Below are 25176 nucleotides of genomic sequence, written 5' to 3' on the forward strand. Positions count from 1 at the left end.
GGTCCCAGAGTACTCTCTAAGTGTTGTATTAACACTGCATTGATTTTTTTACTATGTACATGTTAAAATCAGCTTTTGCTGTATGGGCCGACCAATCACGTCACTTGTCTTGAGCCATCGGCTGTTAATAATAATAACCACACCACTACCACCACCGCCATCACTACTTACTGTCCCATCACCCCACACTCTACTCAGTCACACTAACAACCTTTTGTCTTCCACCGTCTTTTAGTAAGTAAAGAGGTTTGAGCAAAGGGGCCAAGAAGCTCCATCCTTTCTTCCTTTCCCTTTCTTCCTCTTAGGTAGTTTGTTGTCCATGCACTCTGATACACTTTTGTTACTGTGGGGACAAATGGAGCTCTGTAAGTTTAATTGCTTGAAGACATAAGGTCTAACGCAAGTCAAGTCGGTCAGACAGCTTATGGCTCCTTTAGCGCCCCTTCCTCTCACTGTTCTTCCCTGCTCTCCTTTTTTTAGCACTCATCTTCTTGTCCTACTTTCCAATCGTTTCTCGTTGCTGTTTTTTTTTTTTTTGTTCCTGATGATTTCTGTCTTTCACCAAGTTCTGCCTTGTGAAATGCCTCCTGGAGAAAAAACATAGAAAAGAAAAGTGCTGTTCTGTTTTTAGCTTGCTGCTTTTGGCAGCTCGGATACAATCAACCATGAGAACCTCCTCTTCCCTCCTTGCGGAGAGGCACACACAGTTTTAAAAAGTGATTAATGCACGAGGACACGCTGACGAGAGTTTTTCAGGGCCTGACTGTGGCGTTGAATGCAGTACTGTGCACACAGTAGATTTTTGGCGGTGTCAACACTCAGAGAGTCAAATTCAACACTTGATGTGTTGGATCTGCTCCCTGTGGTGTATTAACACTGCAAAAACGTACTGGGTGCATTTCTGGAAAGCGTAGTTGTTAGCAGGTAGCAACTTCGGTAGTTGCCAATGGAAAATTGCACTGCAACCAACAAAGTAGCAAACATAGTTAGCAACTACGCCGTCCAGAAATGTCCCTGTGTAGTAGCAGATGTCAAACAAAGCTGCTTCTGCCACATGGTGACAGGGTGAAACATAAACACACGACACGCAAACAGACACTAACAAAAAATATGTATATCAAACGCTCAGTGAATGTTGTCAACGATATATCCTCCTTGCGTCGTCGTAAGCTGATCCTGCTTCGTATAGCAGCCGATTCAAGTCCAGTCGATGCACAGTAAACTGCACAATGTTGATTCAACACGATACACGTTACATTTGACTCTCCAACGTGTCGAATTAACACTGCATAAAGTTGCTGTGTTGGGCTGCTTCTTGTTTTGATCACAGCAACACTAAAACACCAAAAAGTCTGAATGTCAACGGAGGTTCGCTTGTGCGCCTTTTGCCCGTCTAACTTGCGTCGTCCTCTTTAAGGTGCAAATGATGACTGAACAACAACAAAAAACATGACTGACAACAACAACAAAAAAGGTTTTTGTATTTCTCAGTCTTCACACTGGATATCTAAGCATATAAGGTAGCAAAAAAAGGAGAGATAGATAGTGGATCAAAGATGGCAACTCTGCCCTTGCCTTACTGGAAGAAATAAATAATGACAATGGAGACTGACATATGGGGAAAGATTGAAGTCGCTTGTACATATTTTGTTCACATTCGAGGCTCTTATTATTACATGAGTCGTGTCATGAAAGCACATCCGCTATCTGCTTGCTTACTAGTAGCAGTTGGAAGGACCAGTCATTTAAGCGTGTATCTGTGCCAACGAGATTGGGGCCTTTCAAAAGATCAAAGAGCATTCTTTCCTTCCCACTCCGAGACATTAAAAACGTGACTTGACCCTGTCATTGGTTGACCATAAACATAATTTGTTAATTTCCCCCTTGTGTCTGCGCTTTTAAACATTACGAATGAATACATCTAAATAAGTAAATAACAAAAAAGGTAATATAAGTTCATTTAACGCATGGGCTACTCAGTCATCCGGACTTTGCCTCAGAACCTTCTAGTCATATACTGGAGCACCTCCGAAACATTTGTGCTAATAAATAACAAAACAAAAAAATGGTGTGAATGTATTGCAGGCTAATGCAATGAATGAGCTGTTTTTCGCAGCAGTTGTTTTCGTAAGTGGCTTATGCAAGTGGACTACTGGCCGGGGAAACTACCACAAAAAAGACCACAATAACAAGAAAACGCTAGGACCTCCAGTCCACTGACCCTCTTTGTAGCCCTGAAGTATTTTTTTTCCCAAGCACAAGAAGCCCTATCGAACAAACACAAAAGCCCACATGTAGACCATGCTTATAAGGATTAAATATGACTTTGATCCGATACACTAACACTATGTTGTCCCTCTGCTCCCCACCACCACAGCCCACCAATGAACCTAATACTGTAAAAGAGAGGCCTTACTTGTAAATGGACCACGTTGGTTGGTCTCCATGAAAATCAAAACACTAATGTTTCAAAGTAACCTTAAACCAACAAGTTTGTTCCTTGTTACTGGTTTCGTTTGCCTTAATCAACATTAACATTTAAACACAAACACAGCTAGAAGGAGCCAGTGTTGCTTCCATTCCCCTTTCTTCCTGAAGTCACGGTACCCCGAGACTCCCGTTCAAAATGTTAAAGGTCACGGTCGTGTTAAGTAACGGCATGTAACAACAACCGCTCAAGAATGGGCTGGACTGCCATTTTCCCAAATGGCAAAGTCGCTGCCACTGTCTATGGGGTTCTCTCTTCTAGACGAGCAGGTCAAGAATGGTATTGTTACACTAACATATCTTTTTCTTTAATTGTGGAAATTCCAATAAAAAAGCAAACTGAAAATCAGTCTCGGGTGTGCTCCTGATACCCCTTCCTTGTTATTTTCAAAAGAAAGAAAGAAAGAAAAACTCACTCTTCGTCATCCAGAAGCAGTTAATGCAAGAGAGATTTGTATTGGTAGTGAATTATATCCTGAACGTGAACAAGAATGATAATGTGGTGACCGTTTCTTTTTTGGCTTTTGTGTGGGTACTTTTCTGTGTAAGGGCAAATGATAGTAGCCACGGAGAGGAGTGATACGTTTGTTTTATGACTGTATCGGGAACACTTTATACTAACAGTACAGTACAACTCTCTATTAACACTTAGTAAATCAGTAACTAATCATCAACAGAACATTTACAAATGTTTGGGAATGAGTTAGGAATTATTTGTTAATGTTATGTACACATAAAGAAAACCAACCAAAGGCTGCACAGCAGAGTGAGACGGTTTTAATCTGAGTTCTCCATCCGGAAACGTCTTCATCCTGGGGTTTCATCTCTTATTTGGTTTTCGGAAGCCAGAGCTGATGCTGCTGTGTTAGTTAGCATACAGTAAAACCCCTTACTCATTACCCCTTACTCAAACATTTGTATATGCTTTGTTTGTAATGAGCTTATGAGCTTACTAAGTGTTATTGATGCTTGATAATGCACTGTGTGGTTATTGTAAAGTGTCGCCGCTGTATCAAGTGTTTTCTTGTCTGGTGTATGTTGCGTACGTAAGCTCCTCTACAGCCTCATGACATTCCTCTTGACATTAGTGCTCTTTTTTGTTTTATTTTGTTTATGTTTATGTAAGAATGAACAAGCAGGTCGGCATGCAAGTCGCGGTTGTTACTGTATGAATGTTCTACCATCATTTGTGATTGCTCTTCCTGGTCAATAAATATTTTTGTTTGACTGCTTAGCTTTCTGCTGGGTTTTTTTTTTTAATCAAATGTTAAAACCGTAATCCACCTACGAAGCATGATAATGACTGAGGTTGCCAATTGGAATGAATGGGAGTTTGGCATCTGATGGAGCATGGGCCAGGACTCAAATGTTCACATATTGGTATCACCTGAGGTGCCAAAATCTACCAATGTTTTTCTTTTTTCTTTTTTAATCCTCCATGCATGAGGGACATTATTTGGAATGATAGTCCTCTGTAAGTGGCTTTCTTAAATTTGTGCTTACTTTTACAATGATACCCAGTGCATCATGCACCTATGCAGATGTGTTCAAAATAATAGCAGCACCTTTACAAAGGTGAGTAAATGTCAAACTTCTTCAAGTAGATTGTACTTTCATGGGCAAAATGCATTGGGGACTCTGCAGATTCACTGCACATTCTATTTCAAAGCAAGAGAATTTGGAAAAGTAATTCTATTTTATAATATTTCACAGAATGTGCAGAAATGCAATGCTCATAAAAATAGCAGTGTAGACATCTGTCTTTGGAAACTCCAAAATGTTCTGTACAAATTCTTGAAAATTCAACTTTTCTGAGCATCTTTAACTAATATTTTGTTGCATAACCACAGCTTATAACTACGTCATATCTGTGGTGCATGGAGTCGACCGAAGTCTAGCAATGGTCAACGGGTTTTGCAGCCCATGTTAATTGTACTACATTCTACAATTTCATGTTTCTTAATTTAACCTCATGAACCGCATTTTTTATGTCAGCCCAACTCAGTCCTATGATAATCTCCACTGTCCTATCAATACACTATAAAGTCACAAAAAGCCCCAAAAACATCTTTTTTAAAAACTGCATTGGGACATCTTTTCTACATTCCTCTACACCTTCCTTCTGTAATGTACTTTGCATTACATCTGCTCTGGCCCATGTACTACTGACCAGGGGGGGCGCCAGACCTATTTCACAGGGGCACGTGCCTGGGTATTGATTTGCTGTGCCCCGGTATGAGTTTCACAAAAAAAAACCCTTGCTGCCTTGGAATTTACCTCAAGGTTAGCATAAGCTACGGAGTAATCTACAGAATGTGCACAAAATACCACATGCACTGAATATAATAATGTAATTAATTTACAAGCCTTTTAAAATAAATAACTGCAAAAAAATGTTGCTCTCGCACTTTGCGCGCTCCCATTATCTCTCAGTGCCCTACTGTGCTCCTGTATAGTATTAGATCAGCTGACGCCCCTGCTACTGACTTCCAACCCAGGCGTGAATTTCTCGAAACCAAAGTTGCTTACTACATTAGCTACTTCGTTGCTTTCAATGCATTTTCCCATTGGCAACTACCGAAGTTGCTAACAGGCTAACAACTTCCCTTTTGAGAAACTCAAATGTATGCTCTGACCCCTTGACCAAAGGGCACACACACATAACCCACTTCATCACAGCTATCCATAATCTGTGAGAGTTGTTGGTGTTTTTTTTGTCTTATAGGAATTGTTTTGGGGGACACTACTAAACATGAAAGTTGAAAAATGACTCAACATTGAAAATGAAAATGTGTTTATGGTCTAACAAGTACTCAAGATAAACTTTCAAATTTTAATTTGCATGCCACAATTGAATTTGTGTTAGTACTAACAACTGAGAGAAATATCCTTTTTATGGTATTTTCTTTTATGTCAAAGCAGTCTAGCTGTTAGTCATCAGACAATACGCTTATACTATGTTTATTAGTTTATAATTAGAAATTAATACTCGTACTTATGGGTATCATTTTATTGGAAATATAATCATCATGGGCTTTTGTGTTCAGGTCTTGTTTAATTCTCTGTCTCTGGCATTTGTTTAACCCATTTGAGCTTGTGTAACCTTATCTTAACACCTCTTTTGCTTTGGAGCGGGGTCTGGCAGCATCATTAAACCTAATCTAAATTACCAGTGTTGGGCAGTAATGCATTACAAAAGTAATTAATTACTGTAATGCATTACTTTTTGCTGTAATGTAGTAATGTAAGGCATAATGTAAGGCATTACAGACCTGGATTTTAGGGGTAAATTACAGGGATGGTCACAAACCGGTCACACTTCTTGTTGTCTCTGACCTGAAGGAGGGTTTGTGTGCACCAGCAGATGTCAGCACCCCTGACATCTAGGTCTAGTCAATGAATGTTAGTATGCCTGTGTATCTGCTCTGTGTTCTCTGTTGTTCTATCTCTCAAGCAGGAAGAAGAGGCCCAATACCAGCCCATACTAATCAATGTCAGGATGACCAGGACGGATGAGAGGGAGATTGCTGGATCTGAAGACGGGGTGCACCTTAGTTAAGGACATAAACACATGTACACATCTACAGTAGGTGCAAACAAACACGTGTTGACACACTCACACACATTACTTATGCCACATACATCATTGTCACCAATCTCTTACCCTTTTCTCCCTATCTCTCCCCCTCTCCCCACTCCCCTCTCATTACCCCCCCCCCCCTCTCTCCCTCTATCTTTTGTTTACCATAGTGTCTAATACAGTTGGTCCAAAGACAGTCACACATACCCACCCACGCATACACACACACACACACACACACACACACAAAATGACAATTAAACACATAGGCACACACACACAGAACTCCTATTTAAGCATCACTGAGGGATAGTTAGGTCAGTTCCGAATCTTGAACTGAAGGAATACTGTTTTTGGTTGAGGTCAGTCATGTAAGAATTCCTTAGCTCAGTAATGCTTCTACTATTCGTTTTCAATTTTTTTGGCAAATTATTACTTACTGTACTTGTGCTTTTTCGGAATTAAATGATTGGATTTTTATTATACTTGAATATTGAGTTGTTTGCCTTTTTTTTAACCTCGAATAACAAACATGCAAGGAAGGGCAAGGCCCCAAATTTCTCAACAAAACCTGAAATGTATTTGCTCTCTGGTGACATCTGCTGGAATGTAAGTTGAACTTTTCCTGATCGCCTATTGAGTGGATCAACTGCTATGCACACAGAAGTCTCCTCCTGCCCTCTGAGAAGAGCACAGTTGATGCTGCACTCCACAGAACTGGAAGTCTACCAACAGTCTACTCAGCATTCACAACATTGCAATTATTTGAACAAAGATTGTGCGGAGGATATCAATAAAAGGTAGGTTTGTCTTTTGATTCTTAGGAATGTCACTAAAATGGTAATATTATGTTAAGAAGATTCAATACACTCTTGTTAAAAGGTGAGACATTGGTTGCAGTTTTTGTTTGTTTGTGTTTTCTAACTAACTTCTTTACTGTTCTACCACCACTTTTGCCTTTTTCAGTTGAAAGCACATGAGGCTAAATTTTAACTTATTGATATCTTAAGGCAATGGAAATATTCCATGTGCTTTAAACTGTTCTTTTTAGAGTGAGAAGTCCGCACACTTAGAATCCTTTTTGTTGTGTTTTATTTTTTCATGGCAGGACAACGTTTCAACCTCAACAGTCTTCTTCAGATTCTAGACTGTTGAGGTCGAAACGTTATCCTGCCATGAAAAAATAAAACACAACAAAAAGGATTCTAAGTGTGCGGACTTCTCACTCTAAAAACTACAGGCCTTCGTCCTGCACCTTTCCCTGGGATGTGCACAATCCTCTCCTTCAACTTTAAACTGTTCTGCCTAAGCTATAAAAAGAGCATATCCTCTAAAAGTTTTGTTCATTTTGCAGGTTAGAACTAGAAGGTGTTACTTACCCTGTCTGTATAAAATAGATAGCTCCACAATGGCTACATTTACATGACGTTTTTAATTCCGAATGAATAATTCCAAAAAGAATAGTTCTGTCGAGTTTACTTTGATCTTTCATTTAATTCCGAATTGTGAAGTGTTTACATGACCTTTTCAAAGCGGAATTAATCTTTATTCAGAATTAAAGTGAGTTAATTCCAAATTAAATGTCTCATGTAGACGTAGCTAATGTTTCTCATCTGATGATGAACCGTGAAACATGTAAAAAGTTAATCCAAGTTTATTTTACTTAAAATCTTGAAATGACTCTTTTGACTCTTGAATTGATTCTTTATTCTCATTTATGATTCTCATATATAGTAAATTAATGTGTAATCATATGTAATAGTAAATAAACATTTCATATAGCCTATTGTACTAATTTCATACTTAATGATGTTTGGTCAAATATGCCTCTTCTAGTTTTAATCTTTTCTATTGATTGTACCTGTGAATGCGACTTCCCTTTGAGAAATCACGTCTGTACAGTGAAATATCACACGGCAGTGCAAGGTGGATTAAACAAAGCACCATCCATATTCTAGTGTCTGCACCTAGCAGGTGGAAGCAAATCTCCTGTGAGTCTTGTTTAAAGCAGAGATTAAGTCACAGCTCAGTATACCCGCTGGTCAATCCCAAACAGTGCACCTAGATGGGGAAAAAAATCACACCCGTCATATTATCATCCATTTTGTCACATGTTGATTTCCAGCAAGCATTTCATTTGTATCTTATGGATTCCTTTACACTGGTGGTATCTGATGTTTATCCATGTGCAGTGATGAATTCTTCACTGATGGGATTACAATGTTTAAGGTTAATGAGTTGCTGTGCTGCTACATACAGCCATTATAGTATAGTAACAGCTGGGTAGTTATGGGTAAGTGCTTAGGGCATCAGACTTGTAGCCCAAACATTGCCGGTTCAACTCCCAATTTACCATTGCTCTCCCCATCCCCTCCATGACTGAGGTACACTGAGCATGGCACTGTCCCACCGCACTGCTCCCTTTTGGCTGCCAACGGGGGCTGCCCCCTTGCACGGGTGAGGTATAAATGCACTTTTGGTGTGGGCAGTGTGCACTAGTGTGCTGTGGAGTGCTTTGTCACCATGACAGTGGGAGTTGTAGTTTGCCAGTTGGGCTTGCCGGTGTGTCGCAATATGGTGCAGGTGTTCTTCAGGGGGGAAAGGCAGGCATCTTCAGTGAAGTAGCAAGGATCAGAACTTGCACACAAATAGCAAATGCAATACTAAACATTATTTATTGCTTCAAAGTGATAAAATTGAACCACAAAGCATAAACGTGATATTTTTTATCATCAGTGTTTATCTTGTTCTTGATCTTCAATAAAGTCATAGAAATAAAGTGCCATTGGTGGTAGACTATATTCTGTGCCATATAGGTGTGCCATTGGCGGTACACCTCTCAATTTCAAAATAATAATAACAAAGCAAAAATGTATAAATACAATGTGGTTGATTAAAAAAGAAGACAAGCAAAGGCGAAAGTTCAAGGTCAAAATATGTTGAGTAATAATAAAATAAAATCCTCAAGAATCAGAAAGTTTAGACCAAACAGATTAATTTGGATGGACACACTTAGATTTTCCCCCTCAAGCTGCCTTGTCTTAGCCTGACGAGCCAGACCCGTGCAGCAAAAACCTAATCACAATCATTTTTAATGAACTCACACCAGACGTGCGTGTGGTATTTAATTCTATGTTTTGGGTGTTTTGGGCAAATCTCTTGAGTCCTCAATGAAGTGTCATTGACAGGGTACAATATTTTCAGCCACAGACTAAGTTGGACACACACACAGAGATATTCCCTCTAAGGGTCCCCTGCCTGACATGGGACCTCGTAATTATGACAAAAGAGAGTGTGAGATTTACATTAGTTTTGCTTTGGATGACGGTGCAAATGTTCTTTTGCATCTTCAGTGATACAAGTGCCATGCCAATGATGTGGTACAGAGGGCCCAGGCACTTTTGGCTTAAAGGGACCCCTCAGAATTAGTGCCGTAAAGCTCACTCACCAGTGGGCCCCGCACCCTCATGGGCCCCTATTTTCAGAAATGTGAAATATATACAGAATATATACATTATTTTTTTAACATTTCTGAATATAGGGGCCCACGAGGGTGCGGGGCCCACCAGGAAACGCCCGCTATGCCAGCCAGATAGCCAATCCACCACTGGTGGTACAATATTCTCAGTTACAGTACAGACTGTTTGGGATGGACACACACACAGATGTTGTCCCTAAGGGCTGCCTTGTCTGTCCGTGACGTCTCCCAAAAAGTTAATGACTTGGGACCTCAAGCTGGGGGATTTGCTTTGATACCGTCCCTCCGTGATCTTGTTTTGCTGATCACCACATCTGTCACTGCTGGATTCAAGCATTCTGGCCAGAGCTGCTGCTGCCGTCACCCACAGGTCGGTCAGGTCACGTGACGCTGTGAGCAAAGCAGCCAATCGCAGAGGACTTTCTGTGTATTTTGGTCTGAGATGTGCAACCTGGATTAAGAAACTATACAGCATATCAACACAGAAATCACTAACTGAACCAATGTAGCTTCTGAATCTCGAGAGATGCTTTGAGATGAGCTTATCGATAAATGGTATGCTTTCCAATGATTCACGACTTTCTTTTTTTTTTCTTCAGCAGGAGTCATGCACTGAAGTAAGTCCCTGGAAGTATTCTGTTTGTCTGGCCTCCATATTCGTGCAACTTCCATGGTGGAATCGGTCAACTGATTAGAGTGCAATGGGAGCGGTGCGAAAGAACAGGTGAGCAAGAGGCACACACATTGACCTACGAAGGCACTCTCTTCTTTTCCCAGGATTGTCTTTGAAGATTGTCTTTGCATTGGTGTGTGTGTGTGTGCGTGTGTGTGTGTGTGTGTGTGTGTGCGTGCGTGTGTGTGTGTGTGTGTGTGTGCGTGCGTGCGTGCGTGCGTGTGTGTGTGTGTTTGTGTGTGGGTGTGTGTGTGTGTGTGTGAGCACTTTCTCACGTTAACCCCAGACAATTGGTACCTTGGCAGCCTCCACAGTGTGTGAATGTGAGGATGTGTATGTGTACTTTGAGTCAACTGTGTAGCTGTGATATTGTGCTATATAAATACATTTTTAATTGATTGATTGATTGATTGATTGATTGATTGATTGATTGATTGATTGATTGATTGATTGATTGATTGATTGATTGATTGATTGATTGATCCACACCATTTTATCCAAATAATTTAGTTGTGGGCAACTGGAGTTCTACTGTGAGCATGAATGAGTGTAGGCTACACTTATATAGAGCCCGCCCTTCACAACTTGAGTGGTTTTCCCAGGAGTGGCAGTGTTTCAAGGTTAAAGGTGCTCTGCCTGGAGTCACGCTTGGGAGACTTTCTTTCACTGTGCTGCTTAAAACAAGAAATGTATGATAATGTTGAAATAAGCTACAGTCAGTGGCGCCACCAGAAATTTTGGGCCCTATGAAAGATTCGAACTTTGGGCCCCTTAAGGGCCCCTGTTAGTGCTTTTGGGCCCTCTTAAGGGCCCTTGTCAGTGCTTGGGCCCTTAGAATTTGTAACATCTTTCCCCCCCTAGCGGCACCCTTGGCTACAGTATATAAATGTTTCAGATTATGTTCTCATAAACGTATCCTGCATCCACCCTAAACAATGATGTAAAACGCTTCCGCTGCTTCCAGCTACAGCATCGTGGCATCAGACGATGACATCGTCAGGATGTCCCGGCTACACAACGGCATGGCGAGTCCTGGCAGTCCCCCAGGCAACAACAGCCTGTCGCCAAGCCGCCACCACCACCACGACAGACTCAGACCCAAAGCCAACGGTGTCGCCGCCAACGCTACTGCTACTACGGGCCACTCGGGTGGTGGTGGTGGTGGTGGTGGTGGCGGTGGTAGCGGCCCCAGGAACCGCTTCGTCAAGAAGAACGGCCAGTGCAACGTGGTCTTCACCAACATGGAGGACAAGCCCCAGCGCTACCTGGCCGACCTCTTCACCACCTGCGTGGACGTGCGCTGGAGGTGCCTCCTGCTCATCTTCACCGCCTCCTCCCTCCTGTCGTGGCTGCTCTTCGGCCTGGTCTTCTGGTGCCTGGCCCTGGCCCATGGAGACACCAACCCCTCACGGGAGAAAGTGGGTGTTTTTCTGTTGTTTTTCCCCGTCCTTTGCACTAGTAATTTTTCATTCTATTCTTCTATTAACATCCCACTGTGCTGTATTATCCTTTACATTTCAGCACTGTAGTGAGTTACTTTCAATCTCATTGTGAATATACGATAATACTGTAGTGTAAATCAGGTCTATTCAGTTGGCGAACCGAGGGCGACATGGGGCCCAGATGTAGCCCACATGCGGCCCAGATGTAGGCCACATGCTGCGCAGATGTAGCCCACATTCGGCCCCTTGTGTAGCAATATTCATTGCAGTTTTGCTGTAGGCCTACAACACATGATTTTCTTTTGAATCTCTTGCTTGTGTTGTACATTGAGCATTCAATGTTGTTAGAAGAACATGTTTAAAAAGTGTTTGTACTGATTTGAAAAGGGGTATTACCACGTGTTAGTGATGTGCGGCCAAAATTAAGTTCTGGGTTTCAAAATGTGGCCCCAAATGAAATTCTAATTGGATCACTGTGGTGTCAGTTTTTTTTTTTATACAGTATGTGAAGCGTGATGATAAAATACATTCGGCTCTATCTATTCTCTTGAAGCAATGGCAGCCATGCATCCTGCACGTGCACAGCTTCGTGGGCGCCTTCCTCTTCTCCATGGAGACGCAGACGACCATCGGGTACGGCTACCGCTGCGTGACGGAGGAGTGCCCGGCGGCCGTGGCAGTGGTGGTTGCCCAGTGCATCTTGGGATGTGTGCTGGACACGCTCATGGTGGGCACCATCATGGCCAAAATGGTGAGTAACACGTCTTAGTTGTCCCCAAATGTGTCAAAAGTAGAAGTAGTTGAGCTTATATAACTAGATAGCACAATCCCTTAACTAATCAGGGGTGCGTTTCTCGAAAGTGTAGTTGTTAGCCAGTTAGCAACTTCGGTAGTTACCAATGGGAAATTGCATTGCAAACAACAAAGTAGCTAATAGTTAGCAACTATGGTTTCGAGAAATACACCCCAGCATTGGTGAGCGGTTAGGGCGAGAGGGCTAAACGCTTCACTGGGGTATTCAGGTGGGCACCCTCCTTCATTGGTGTTTTGTTGAAGGCCCACGACACATGCAAAGGGCTCAATGGCATTATCTGCATGACGTCCTAGACGTGCCCACTTCTACTTTTACCCCTCAGTGGGTCATCTTGCTGCCTAAACTAGTGAACTAAAATATAGAATTTAAAAAATCCCTGCCCTGTTTCCTTCCAACACACACTGAGTAACTGGACTGTGGGTTTTTTTTATTTTACTATGTACTACAATTGTACTTACATGTTATTACACCAGTTATTCCACTGTACCTAACGAGTAAGTACACTGTAATTAAAGCTTTCAAATTAAGTGTTACCCTTTAATTAATTGTGTCACTTTTACAGTGTATCTGCCTCATTAGGTACGATGGAATAACGGGGGTAACAACATCTATGTTATATCATGTACTAGTATTGCACTTGCGTCATGAATTTAATTCTACTTCAACTTTGGACACCTCTGTCTGTTCTCGTTTACAGGTGCGGCCAAAGAAGCGGGCACAGACGCTGCTCTTCTCACAGCACGCGGTGGTGGCGCTGCGCGACGGCAAACTGTGCCTCATGTGGCGCCTGGGCAACATGCGCAAGAGTCACATCGTGGAGGCTCATGTGCGCGCCCAGCTGCTCCGACCCTACACCACCGCAGAGGGAGAGTACCTGCCACTGGAGCAGGTAAGTCATGAAAATGGGTGGAACTTGGCGCCAAAAATGTCAATTCTGATGTCACCGTGGGTGGCATATTGAATGTCGATTATAGCAGGTAGCCAACATCACTCAGGGTTTCTTGATTAATTGTAAGGGTGCTGGCCCAAATGAAACACTTAAAATTCAACACATAAAATAAAATAAAAAATACTTTCATATTGAAAGTCGACCATCTTAAAATCATTGGCCTCCAAAAGTTAAATAGTTCATCCACGTATGTACCTAGGTATTAATAAACAGGATATTGGTTACCCTCCCTGGAGCAACGTTAAAGGGACACTGTGCAGGAAATGGTCAAAAAAGGTACGGCAACTATGCTGCTCATTGAAACTGGGCTGTCTATTGCCAAATTTGATCTTTACATGAAAGTGTATTAAGTAATAAACAAATATTTCCTAGTATGGTCCAAGTAGAGTCATTTTTGCAGCTAATAATGGCTATTTATGGACATTCAAAATGGCGGACCATGGGGAAGATCCCCCTTTTCATGTATGAAAAGTGCAATTTTTCTTAAGTCATAATGAATACTTAGAATTTGATGGTGGTGGTAAATATTCATGAAAAGGGAAACATTAATGAATGGGCAGCATGAATTCTGGATATAAACAACTGAAAATCTCACACAGTGTCCCTTTAAGTTAGTTAGCCTCCTCTAGACTAGAGCCCCTTTTGGACATGGATGAAGGTGAGGGTAGCACATCCTTCCTAATGGTACCATAGGTGGGACTCAAAGACCATTGGGCCCATTAGGCCTGGGTGGCAGCTGTGGCCTGGTGGGTAGGAAGTTGGTCTTTCAATCTGGGGGTTGTTGGTTCAAAGCCCACCCTTACCACTACCGACACCTCCATCCATGGCTGAGGTGCCCGTGAACAACCCTAACCCCACACTGTTCCAGGGACTGTATCCAATAGCCAGGCTGTAAAATTTAAGTCACTTTGGATAAAAGTGTCAGCTAAGTGTAATGTAATATAATGGGTGCCTCATGCATCCCATATTATGACTGCCCAACCATCAACCAACTGACTGCATATCAACTGACTGGAACCATCAGCCCCATTCTTCCACCCCAATCCAATCCTGCTGGTAGACCTGGGTTTGAATGAGAAGATTAGTAAATTTCAATTGTAACATAGGACCGTTCTTTGCCATAAAATTGATTAGAAAGCTTTAGCTCAATATTGCTGAAGGTAGCATTCACACGCTTCTTTACTGGGTAAAAAAGTATGCCAACAACCAGCTCCAACACCCACTCTGTTTTTCTCCATATCCAACCCCTGTAAGTGGACCTGGATGATATGACAAGGGCTTTGACCACCTATTCCAGGTGGCATAGGTTTTCCTAAGGATGTGGTTCTGTACAGTATCATTTATTTGGTAGCGTTTGATACTTGACTGAACCCAGACTTCTTCATTGGAAATGCATAGTGAAGCAACTGACTCAACCAATTGTTATCTACCAACTCCCAACATCCACCCCCGTTCTGTTTTAAAGGTGGTCACCTTCAATAAAGGCCTAAAGTGCAGGGGGAAGTCCTGGTTTGTGTTCATAATACGGCCCTTGGAGGACTTTATCAAATTTGAAGAGGCCGTTGAATGAAACATTTTCCCTACCCCTGATGTATCAATTCCACCATCCATCACCTTCTCCTTCTCCATCTCCATCCCCCACAGGTGGCAGTACCCTCAAGGGGAGTACCATTGCGTCGCTTGATTGGTACCCCAAAAAAGAGGTGCGTTTAGTTCTTGCAATGTCGACCAATGTGCATCTGTCACCTCTTTTTTGAGGTACCACCCAAATGATGCAATGGTACTCCCCTTGAGGGTACTGCCACAGCGACGAGTTCTGTACCTTTATTTCTGAAAGTGTATGAGTCAACTCATTGAGTCACTGAGTCTACCTATTGTTATAACTCCCAACCCTGTTCTTCTTCTCCCCTCTCCGTCCCCCCACAGGTGGACCTGGACGTGGGCTACGACGAGGGCCTGGACCGCCTCTTCCTGGTGGCCCCGCAGGTGGTGGTGCACGAGATCTCCGAGCGCAGCCCGCTGTACGCCATGACCCGGGATGAGGTGGCCCGCGGCGACTTTGAGGTGGTGGTGATCCTGGAAGGGATGGTGGAGGCCACGGCCATGACGGCGCAGGCGCGCACCTCCTACCTGCCGCAGGAGATCCTGTGGGGCCACCGCTTCGCCCCCATGCTCTACGAGCGCAACGGACGCTACCTGGTGGACTACGCCCGCTTCAATGAGACCTACAAGGTGTCCGAGATGACGGGTCACAGCGCCGAGGAGCTGTGTTCGCTGGCTCATCGTCATCACGCGCAGCAGAGGGGCAAAGGAGGGCCGCCGCCGCCACCGCCGCCGTCTCTTTTGAGTTCACACAACGTGCCGTCGTTGTTGCCGTGTGGCGGCAGCCCTTCTTCTCCTGCTCGTGTTACTACTACGGGGGCGCTCTGTCCGAGTGCGTTCTGTTACGAAAACGAGGTGGCGCTAGTTGTGCCGGAGGAGGAGCAGCGAGAGGTGGTGTTGGACGATATCAAGGAGGAGGAGACCCAAAGCTTTCTGCTTTCTGGGAGCTCCTCCGTGAAGCAAAATGGAGGAGCTGTGCTGTGCGTGCTGGACATGGATAATCAGGAGGAGACGAAGAGGCTGCAGAAAGCCATCCCGCCCGTTCCCGTCATTCACAGACGAAATTCTGCATTGTAATAGCATTCACCACTCCGTTTTTATCCGTGGATTAAGGGCTTTTTTCCATTCTATTTCATTCTGTCAATGACTTTCCATGATTCCAAACAATCAGGTTGATAGAAATGACTCTCATTTAAAACTCATTTAAGACTAAGAGGCTGCAGAAAGCCATCCCGCCTGTCCCCGTCATTCACAGACGAAATTCTGCATTGTAATAATTAATCAGGCATGTGTCGTTCAGGGAGCGAAAGTGTGACTGAGTCACCAGGGCCCCCCATGTATACCTGTATAAGGGCCCAATTCACTGTCCAATTTATGAAGATATGTGTGGCTAATGCAAAATCAGATTGATAGAAATAACTCATTTAAAACTCATTTAAGACTAAGAGGCTGCAGAAAGCCATCCCGCCCGTCCCCATCATTCACAGACAAAATTCGGCATTGTAATAATTATTCAGGGGTGTGGTTCAGGGAGCAAAAGTGTGACTGAGTCACAAGGGCCCCCCATGTATATACGTAAGGGGACCACACACAGTCCAATATGAAGATAGGTGGCTACGGAGGTCCATTGGAACTGATTGTAAATAGGGCCCAAAAATGTGATGCCCCTGATTGTAATGGCATTCACTACTTTTCCATGTCAGGGCATTTCATTCTGTCAATGACTTGCCATGATTCCAAACAATCAGGTTGATTGAAATAACTCTTATTTAAAACCCATTTATACTTTAATGTATGCTCTATTGATTGATACAGTAAATGGCAATGAAATGAATTCAAAAAGCAATGCAATATGTTGACAAGTGTTCAAATTGCTGTGTGTGCTGGACATGGATAATCAGGAGGAGACTAAGAGGCTGCAGAAAGCCATCTCGCCAGTCCCCGTCATTCACAGACGAAATTCCACATTGTAATATAAGCAGGGGTGTCGTTCAGGGAGCAAAAGTGTGACTGAGTCACCAGGACCCTCCATGTATATACGTCAGGGTCCCACACACAGTCCAATTTATGAGGATATGTGGCTGGGGAGGTCCATTGGAACTGATTGTAAATAGGGCCCAAAAATGTGCTGCTACAGTACGCCCCTGATTGTAATGGCATTCACTACTCCATTTTTATCCGTGGATATAGGGCTTTTTTTTCCCCATGTCAGGGCATTTCATTCTGTCAATGACTTTCCATGATTCCAAAACAATCAGGTTGATAGAAATAGCTCTAATTTAAAACCCATTTATACTTTAACCTGTTAAAAGAAAGCGTTATAAATGTGTTGTTACCAGAATGGCAATGACTGACTCGTACTGCATTACTAAAGGCCCTGTGTTATGTCATAGTATAGTAGCATTATGGTAATTAACCTTCCAATGACTACTACAGCGTGCCTCAGATGGTACGCCGTGCATTATGGAGTTAATGTATGCTCTATTGATACAAGAAATGGCAATGAAATGAATTCAAAGCAAAGGCAATATGGTTGACAAGTTTTCAAATTGTGAAGCTATTGCATCTTTCGCTGGGGTCAGGTGGTAGCTGCATGATTGATTCAACCTTTGAAGGTGTTTCTGTTCAGCTGCCGTGCATGTATTCACGCACAGACGCATAAACCTTCTCCAGCTCAATGTTAATCCTATCAAATCAGTTCATCTTAGTGTCAGTTCAATATAATTTTGTATTTCATTCAAACGAGTGACGGGGAAAGTGATGGGATTTCCATCAAACAGCTTTTGGTATGAATATTTCCCTCACATTTTCACACAAATATTGTAATGTCAAACATGGATTCTAATAGAAGTGTTGGGCCACAATATGAACGTTGTACAAAGTAATGCATCTCAAACATAATAGGCATACATAGAGCTGTTTCTGAATGTTTCTGAATGAACCAAAATGAAAAGTTGCACAAGAATACAGTTTATACAGAAATGATGAAGTCTTGTGAGTTATTGGTGCTTGAGACAAAAAATGTCAGCCATTTTGGTCAATTCTAAATCAATTTTCTGTTTGCATGCAGTTGACCAGTTGTCTTTGGTGTGTGTGATTCAAGATTCAAGATTCAAGATTCTTTTTAATGGCCCCGAAGACTCTGCCTGATGAAGGTCTAAGGACCGAAAGCTTGCAAGTCAAGTAAAGCTTCTTTGCACAAAAATAGACCTGAAGTGTGCGGATTGTCTTCTTCTTATAATGGCCCCGAAGGAAATTTGTCTAGGACATACAGGTACATAGCTGCCACATACACACAACACTAATACACATGACGCCAAAAAACAAAAACAACAATAAACACATACATACATACATACATACATACATACATACATACATACATACATACATACATACATACATACATACATACATACATACATACATACATACATACATACATGCATACATGCATACATACATACATAAAGTGCCCTCATAGAGGTAGTGTGTGTGTGTGTGTGTGTGTGTGTGTGTGTGTGTGTGTGTGTGTGTGTGTGTGTGTGTGTGTGTGTGTGTGTGTGTGTGTGTGTGTGTGTGTGTGTGTGTGTGTGTGTGTGTGTGTGTGTGTGTGTGTGTGTGTGTGATCAAGAGAGGGAGACAGAGAAAGAAAGACATATTGGTTGTAAGGTGAAATGGTTAACTTGGAGGGTGTGTGTGTGTGTGCATGCGTGCGTGGTGCGTGTACTTGTGTGTGCGTGCGTGTGTGTGTGTGTGTGTGTGTGTAGGGAGGAGGGTCACAGACAGTATGCCTCCTTAATCTAGGAAGTCTGAAAGAATGGTGTTATCCGTAATTCCAGGAGGAAAGAGTGGATCAGAGTGAATTTATTTAATCTGGTATTTTGCACATGCATGCTACTGCTGGAGAAGGCTATATAGCTTTGTCTTATGTCCTCAAGGTAGGTCACATACATCACATGTAATAACTGATGTCACTGCCGCTTCGTTCATCAGGCTTCGGGATTACAGCATCCTGCTACCTGGGATTATCGTGAGGAAAAGACGTCACACAACACGTCTATTTCCTCTGTGAGACTAGACTATCGTGCCCTTATGACCCGTGTTGATGTTTTCTGTGACAGTGTGCTTGTCGTAGCTTGTCGTCCGTGTATAAAACCTGCAGTTTTGAAAGTAATGCCATTTTCAAAGGAAGCAAACAAACAAAAAATACAAACTTTTTCAAAAACTGAACATTGATATAGTAGTGCTTTGGCAGCAGGAAATGACAGCATCATGATGTCAAGATGTCAAATAACATCCGTTTGATGTGACACTGGCATGCCCTTATGACCCTTGTTTATTTTCCTTTTCTTTGGTGGCACACTCATTGTTTTATTTATTGATTTAATTAAAGGATCACCATTAGATTGTGCCATAGCAATTCGCTAGTCTTCCTGGGGTCCTAACTCAAAATTCAGTTTGTATTTCACAAAATTTCGGATTAAAAACCTCATCAATAGACATGCATTGCAAAATAAAAGGTTTTTCAAAGGTTCTAATGAATTAGAAAATACATACAAAATTATCTCAAAAAGGTCAGGAACAAGACATAGCAAACCGTTAATAAATGCAGTGCTGTCACATTGCTGAAGTCCTCCTTTGCACATTTAAAACATTATACAATTACAGACCCTACAAATTAAGATGACACCTATATTAACCATTTAAAATATGCTTTTTATATGTCCTTTTCAAGGCTTTTTGGCGTTTGTATTGACGGACACCCCATGTCAATTCGTTCCATGTCTTAATTGCTTCGTTTCAGTTCGTGAATTAGTTTTTGGATTTGGTTGTGCAATGTGACCCTTGCCCGCTTTCCTGGTGGCATATTTGTGAGCTGTATTACAAAACACTACTTGTACTCATCGTCGCCACCATGCCCAAAAGATGCAATTGTGAAAGGGATTTTCAAAGTTATCACATTTTTTTTAAATGAAGGAAAAAGAAACTTTTTCACAAACATCAAGTGAAAATTCCTCTGAGACTGCATTGATATGATATCAGAAAAAATAAATTTTGTAACTGCAGCTCTAGGCCTACGAGTTGGCTCAGAGAAATGTCTTGAATTTCGACCCCTGCTACCTGGGATTATCATGACATGAGGATAAAAAGTACCCCTGCTGATATTTTACACTTGATCTTCGCCAAAAGGCAGAGAATCGATCTATGTTGATTGATATTTTCTGCCGCACTGCTGCAGATTGACACTAACATGCCTTAAAAGCACACACTTGTAATAAGAAATCACATAATCATAGAGAGAAAGAAAGAAACCTTTAAAAAGCATCAAATGAAAATTGGTCTGTGATTGTGTGTATGAATTTCCATATTATATTTGAAAAATGGCCTTTTATTTCCTAAGCTCTCTGCACTGGCTCCAAAAGCTGATGTGTTGTCAACCCTGACCTCTACTGGCAACTGAGTGAAGCTACAGCCTTTTCCATGCCTGGTGTTACCAGCAAGACACCTGCATTACTCATCGTTTTAGTTTAATGCATTTTACTCCATATGTTAACTTGTTTACTGTAATCAGCTTATGTAATGTGATACCTTGTATTGTCCTGTAGGTTAATTTATAAAGATTCTGGATTTGCAAAAAATATGTGTTTGTAGGCCTATAAAAATAACCTGCTTGGTACACTAGTAACAGTAAGGTATTGTGAAGAAAAATGCAGAGAATTCTGACATCCAGCATAATTCATACTAAACTGATAGCTTAATGATTTATGCAGTTACTGTGTATACACACAGTAAAACATGCAGTGTTAATTCATCACTTAAAGAGCACTCTGAGAGACCAAATACACAACAAGTCAAGTCAAAGTCTATTTTAACACACTTTAGAACAACAAAGGCAGCCGACTTGACTTGAGGATAAATATAACTTTAGGACTAACCATAAAACACATGGTAAAAAAAACGTGCAGTCATTAAGATGAGATGGTAACACTTTATTTTAGGTATACATCTATTAGCACTAATACATACATACAATGTTAATTCCTGCATAAGTAACTTGTAAGGCATGCACTAAGCAAATGCTAAGGCCTACTAGGGCCTTACTAAGGTTAAATTGGTAATAAATCCTTTATTGTGCATGAACAAGACATTTGCGAATACATGCCTAACAAATGTTTGATTTTGCTTTGTACATGCCTTACAAGTTACTTATACAGCAACATTGTATGTATTAGTGCTAATAGATGTATCCCTAAAACAAAGTGTTACCGATGAGATATAAATAAACTAATTAACTAAAATAATTTAACAGGAGTGGCAATACATACGATTCACACACTGGGTGTTGCATTAACACTGCGGTTTGTTTTACACCAAAAAGTATGCCTATTAGCAATGACACTCTCTTTTCTAATTTGCCAATGAAGTGTGCATCAACAAATCTCCAAAGACATTGAATAGTTGTTTCATATCAGTCACATGGCAACCACACAAACTATGGCGGCCAAAATCTGAGTGTGTCAGTGTCCACTTTCTAATTTAATAGAAGACACTCAGGCTTGTTTGGTCACTCAATGGATTTCAGTGCGGGTCATACACACACACACACACACACACACACACACACACACACACACACACACACACACACACACACACACACACACACACACACACACACACACACACAGGGGCTTGTTGCATGCGAGGTCATTGGAGGTTATTGGAGCATGTTAATTCGGTAAACAGAGAGGAGGATGGTCATTTCGGGATCCATTAGAGCAGTTAGTGGGGGGGGGGGGTGTTCGATAGCTCCCCAACATTCAGGATTATATCGGATTATTTAATGTAGTGTTTCTCAACGGGGGCGCTACAGCCCCCCAGGCGGCGTTGAAAAGCCTCAGGGATTGAGAAGGATACAGATGAGTTGAGCATCAGTCCATTTCATATTTTAATACTAAGGGGGGTGTGGACAGCTTTATCATGAGGTCAAGGGGGCGTTGGGAGGCTTAGGATGAGGTTAAAGGGGTGTTTGTTCAAAAAAGGTTGAGAACCACTGATTTCATTGCTGGTAAGTGAGCACGGGCAATAGCATTGTATGTCATTCATTACAAATAACCTGCAATAAATAGATCAAATGTCGGCAAATCCCAACATGCAACAATATTCTGTTAAGGGTCAGACATGAATCTGGAAAGCAGTTCTTTGATGAGGCAAGGGACTTATAAGTTTATTCTATTGCCAAGACATATGTTTAGTTAAGTGTTAGTATTTATATTATGCTCTAAAGAGGGCTTTGAGAACATGTCACGTGTAAGCAAGGAGTGCCTTAGTCTGAAACACTTGTATTTCTTTAGGCTATATATTGTAAATGTTCAGTCATACTTTTTAGTGCAGGGGTCAGGAACCTATGGCTCTAGAGCCACATGTGGCTCTTTTGGGAACTGTATATGGCTCTTACTTATCTAGGGTTGCCAACCATCCCTTGAAATATACGGAATGGTCCTATATTTATAAATGAAAGTAGTAGGCCTATGGGTTCTATATTGAGTTCAAACGGGAAACGGGACGTGTTAAAATGCAGGAAATTACATCTAAGAAATACAACATGTTCGGGGGGAGGACTACCAGACCCTCGCCATAATGAAGATGACATTTGGCAACCCTATACTTACTAGTGTTATCAAGAAAAGTAACTTCACAGTACACTCTAAAATTGTTGGGCTTAATTTAAATACATGCTTTTAATTATATTCAGTCTTTTTTTAAATGTTATGGCTCTCATGAAAATGTATTTTTAAAATTTGGTGTTTATGGCTCTCTCCACCAAAAAGGTTCCTGACCCCTGGGTTAGTGTATAGGCCTACTCACATTATTATTATTATTATTATTATTATTATTATTATTAGGCTTGCTATAATTATTCACCTTTAACATAACATTTCCCTCTTCAGCTGTCTGAACATTACCGGTAATCATCCATTTACTGAATGCTGCTATACTATGGCCCTGCCCTGGGTTCCCATCCCAAACAATTAAACATGACCAATTCATCTTTGACTGTCAACACTGTGTCATTGCCTAGATTATCTCCCATAGTCTATGGACACTGTCTCCCATAGCAACCTGCTTGTGTTGGTGCCAACAGATTGTATTGCTGGTTGGCGTCATAACGCTACTTGAAGTAATGACTAAACAATGTTTGGAATCCTCTTTCTATCAAGTAAAGTCAAGTCAGCTTTTATTGTCACTTTCTTCATATGCACAAGTCATACAAGGAAAATGAAATTACGTTTTCTCTCTACACCATGCCAGGACATAGACATAGGCCTACAAGACTGACATTTTACAGACTGACATCCAGCATCACCCGGCCGCAATATGCTTTAATTCGCATTAAAATCAGAGTTAACACCGATCTCGCATTGATATTGATTTAATTAGGTGTTAAAGAAAGGAGTATGCTGACATCTCCATCAGATAGGGCCACGTGTCACAAATCTATAGTGTGACTGCTGCTCCCATGTCATTTATGCACTGTCACCATGGAGACAGAGACTGAGATGGAGGCCTACACAGGACATGTTTCAGTATTATGTCAACATTTTAAGAGCTGATGTTATCACTTATAGTCGTCCAACTCTCTCTAAGACTTGAATGAACACTGCATATTGTGTATGACAAATGTACAAATCACAAATGTATTGTGTATGTTGTTTACTCACTGACATATGGACAGACAGAGAGAGAGAGAGAGAGAGAGAGAGAGAGAGAAGGCAAATCATGTGTAGCCTATTGCCTTGGCTACAATCAGGGCCGCTGACAGCTTTGGCTGGGCCCAGGACAAGGTCATCTGAAAGGGCCCCCCACCCCATACATGCAATGTAATGACAACCCAATTCTGGGCCTTACTTTCCCCTGGGCTGGGGACAACTGACCCCTTTGTCCCCCCTTGTCGACTTCCCTGGCTACAATTATACACAATATAATATGGCCACAATAGATAGTTGGATATATCCATGATCCATGATGGCCACTAATACATTTTAGCGCAAGAGTAGATTTACTGGTGGCCTTAATCTGATGTCTTTAAAACACATTCTACCAGTCAAGAGAGGGTTTTAAAAGAAACACTAATCTCCCACTAATCCTGGAAACAAATTTTCCATTCTTGAAAATGGCACACAGTGGGTTTTTTGTCTTGCCCTGTTTTAAACAATATTTTTTTTTAAGTGAAGAAGGGTAGATTAAGAAAAGGATAGTTTTGTTCCTTTTCTTTTTTTTTACACTTAACAATATTGTGGGCAAGGTGACCTTGGACAATCCACTTTCTAAATTCTCAATAACCATTAGGCATGTGACGTTATGCATTTATTACAATGTTATGTTCACTGATTAATTGCTCCTTTTCATTTCTATGTCATGGTAATTGTCCTTTAATGTGTAGGCCTACATTATGTGTCAAGATCTGCCCGGTCAACCGACCTTGCTCTTGCTGATGCAACGCATGTGATTGCCTCCGGTGCGCGCGCGCTGAATGGGGAGCACTCGGGAGCACTGCAGAGAATTAACCATTGAGCTACCCGACTGCATTCATTGAGCACTCACTTAAAGCAACTTTGTAACACTATTAAAGTTTGTCTGCGCGCGCAAAGGCGTTTGCGGAATATCAGGCAGACAACTGCAAGGTCACAAGGGACTATAATATAGGCAACCTATAATAAAAAGGGGGTCCCGTTATAAATAAACAGTAAAGGACACAAAATGCATAATGAAGGCAATTCCAATAGTCGCGCATATGGGTGACTCATGCGGGAATATAAGACTAGTCACGATCGCACTCGTGCTCGGATCATGCCAACATCATACGGATTTCCATCCTCCCAGATTTCAATGTCACACGAGGAACGTGACGTAGCACGCGGTAATGACATCACCATATCTTAATGCCCCCCACTCCTTATCCACTCCACGGACTGTTCTCTCCGGGGCAACCGCAGCAACGTGACAGACGTAACGTGCACCCCTTTTTGCCCCAACCGCTTGCCCGGGTATCCACGATTTTTTCCGGGCTACCCCCTCCTTCTCCTTATTGCGCGCACTCTCTGTCCCGACTCTGGTCTGTCGTAGCTGTGCGTAGCCGCCGTTCC

The 25176-nt window shown here is 41.9% G+C and overlaps 1 protein-coding gene across 1 annotated transcript; it reads left to right on the forward strand.

Moving 5' to 3' along the window:
* The first annotated feature begins 10226 nt into the window (after nt 1–10226).
* Nucleotides 10227–16137, forward strand: LOC134465329 (ATP-sensitive inward rectifier potassium channel 12-like). Its single transcript, XM_063218982.1, has 6 exons — nt 10227–10269; nt 11183–11307; nt 11407–11636; nt 12223–12411; nt 13172–13363; nt 15350–16137. Exons 1-6 carry the CDS (start codon nt 10247–10249, stop codon nt 16100–16102), a joined length of 1512 nt encoding a protein of 503 aa, XP_063075052.1. The 5' UTR covers nt 10227–10246; the 3' UTR covers nt 16103–16137.
* The last annotated feature ends 9039 nt before the right edge of the window (nt 16138–25176 follow it).

The sequence above is a fragment of the Engraulis encrasicolus genome, chromosome 1 (genome assembly GCF_034702125.1).
Source record: "Engraulis encrasicolus isolate BLACKSEA-1 chromosome 1, IST_EnEncr_1.0, whole genome shotgun sequence".
Classification (NCBI taxonomy): domain Eukaryota; kingdom Metazoa; phylum Chordata; class Actinopteri; order Clupeiformes; family Engraulidae; genus Engraulis; species Engraulis encrasicolus.

Bases quoted from the DNA above. Each gene is read 5' to 3' on its own strand.
- LOC134465329 (XM_063218982.1), top strand. From the start codon at position 10,247: ATGGGAGCGGTGCGAAAGAACAG. The intron at 11,308-11,406 runs GACTCAGACCCA...GTGGTAGCGGCC, and splicing joins CCGCCACCACCACCACGACA to CCAGGAACCGCTTCGTCAAG. The intron at 13,364-15,349 runs GTAAGTCATGAA...GTCCCCCCACAG, and splicing joins AGTACCTGCCACTGGAGCAG to GTGGACCTGGACGTGGGCTA.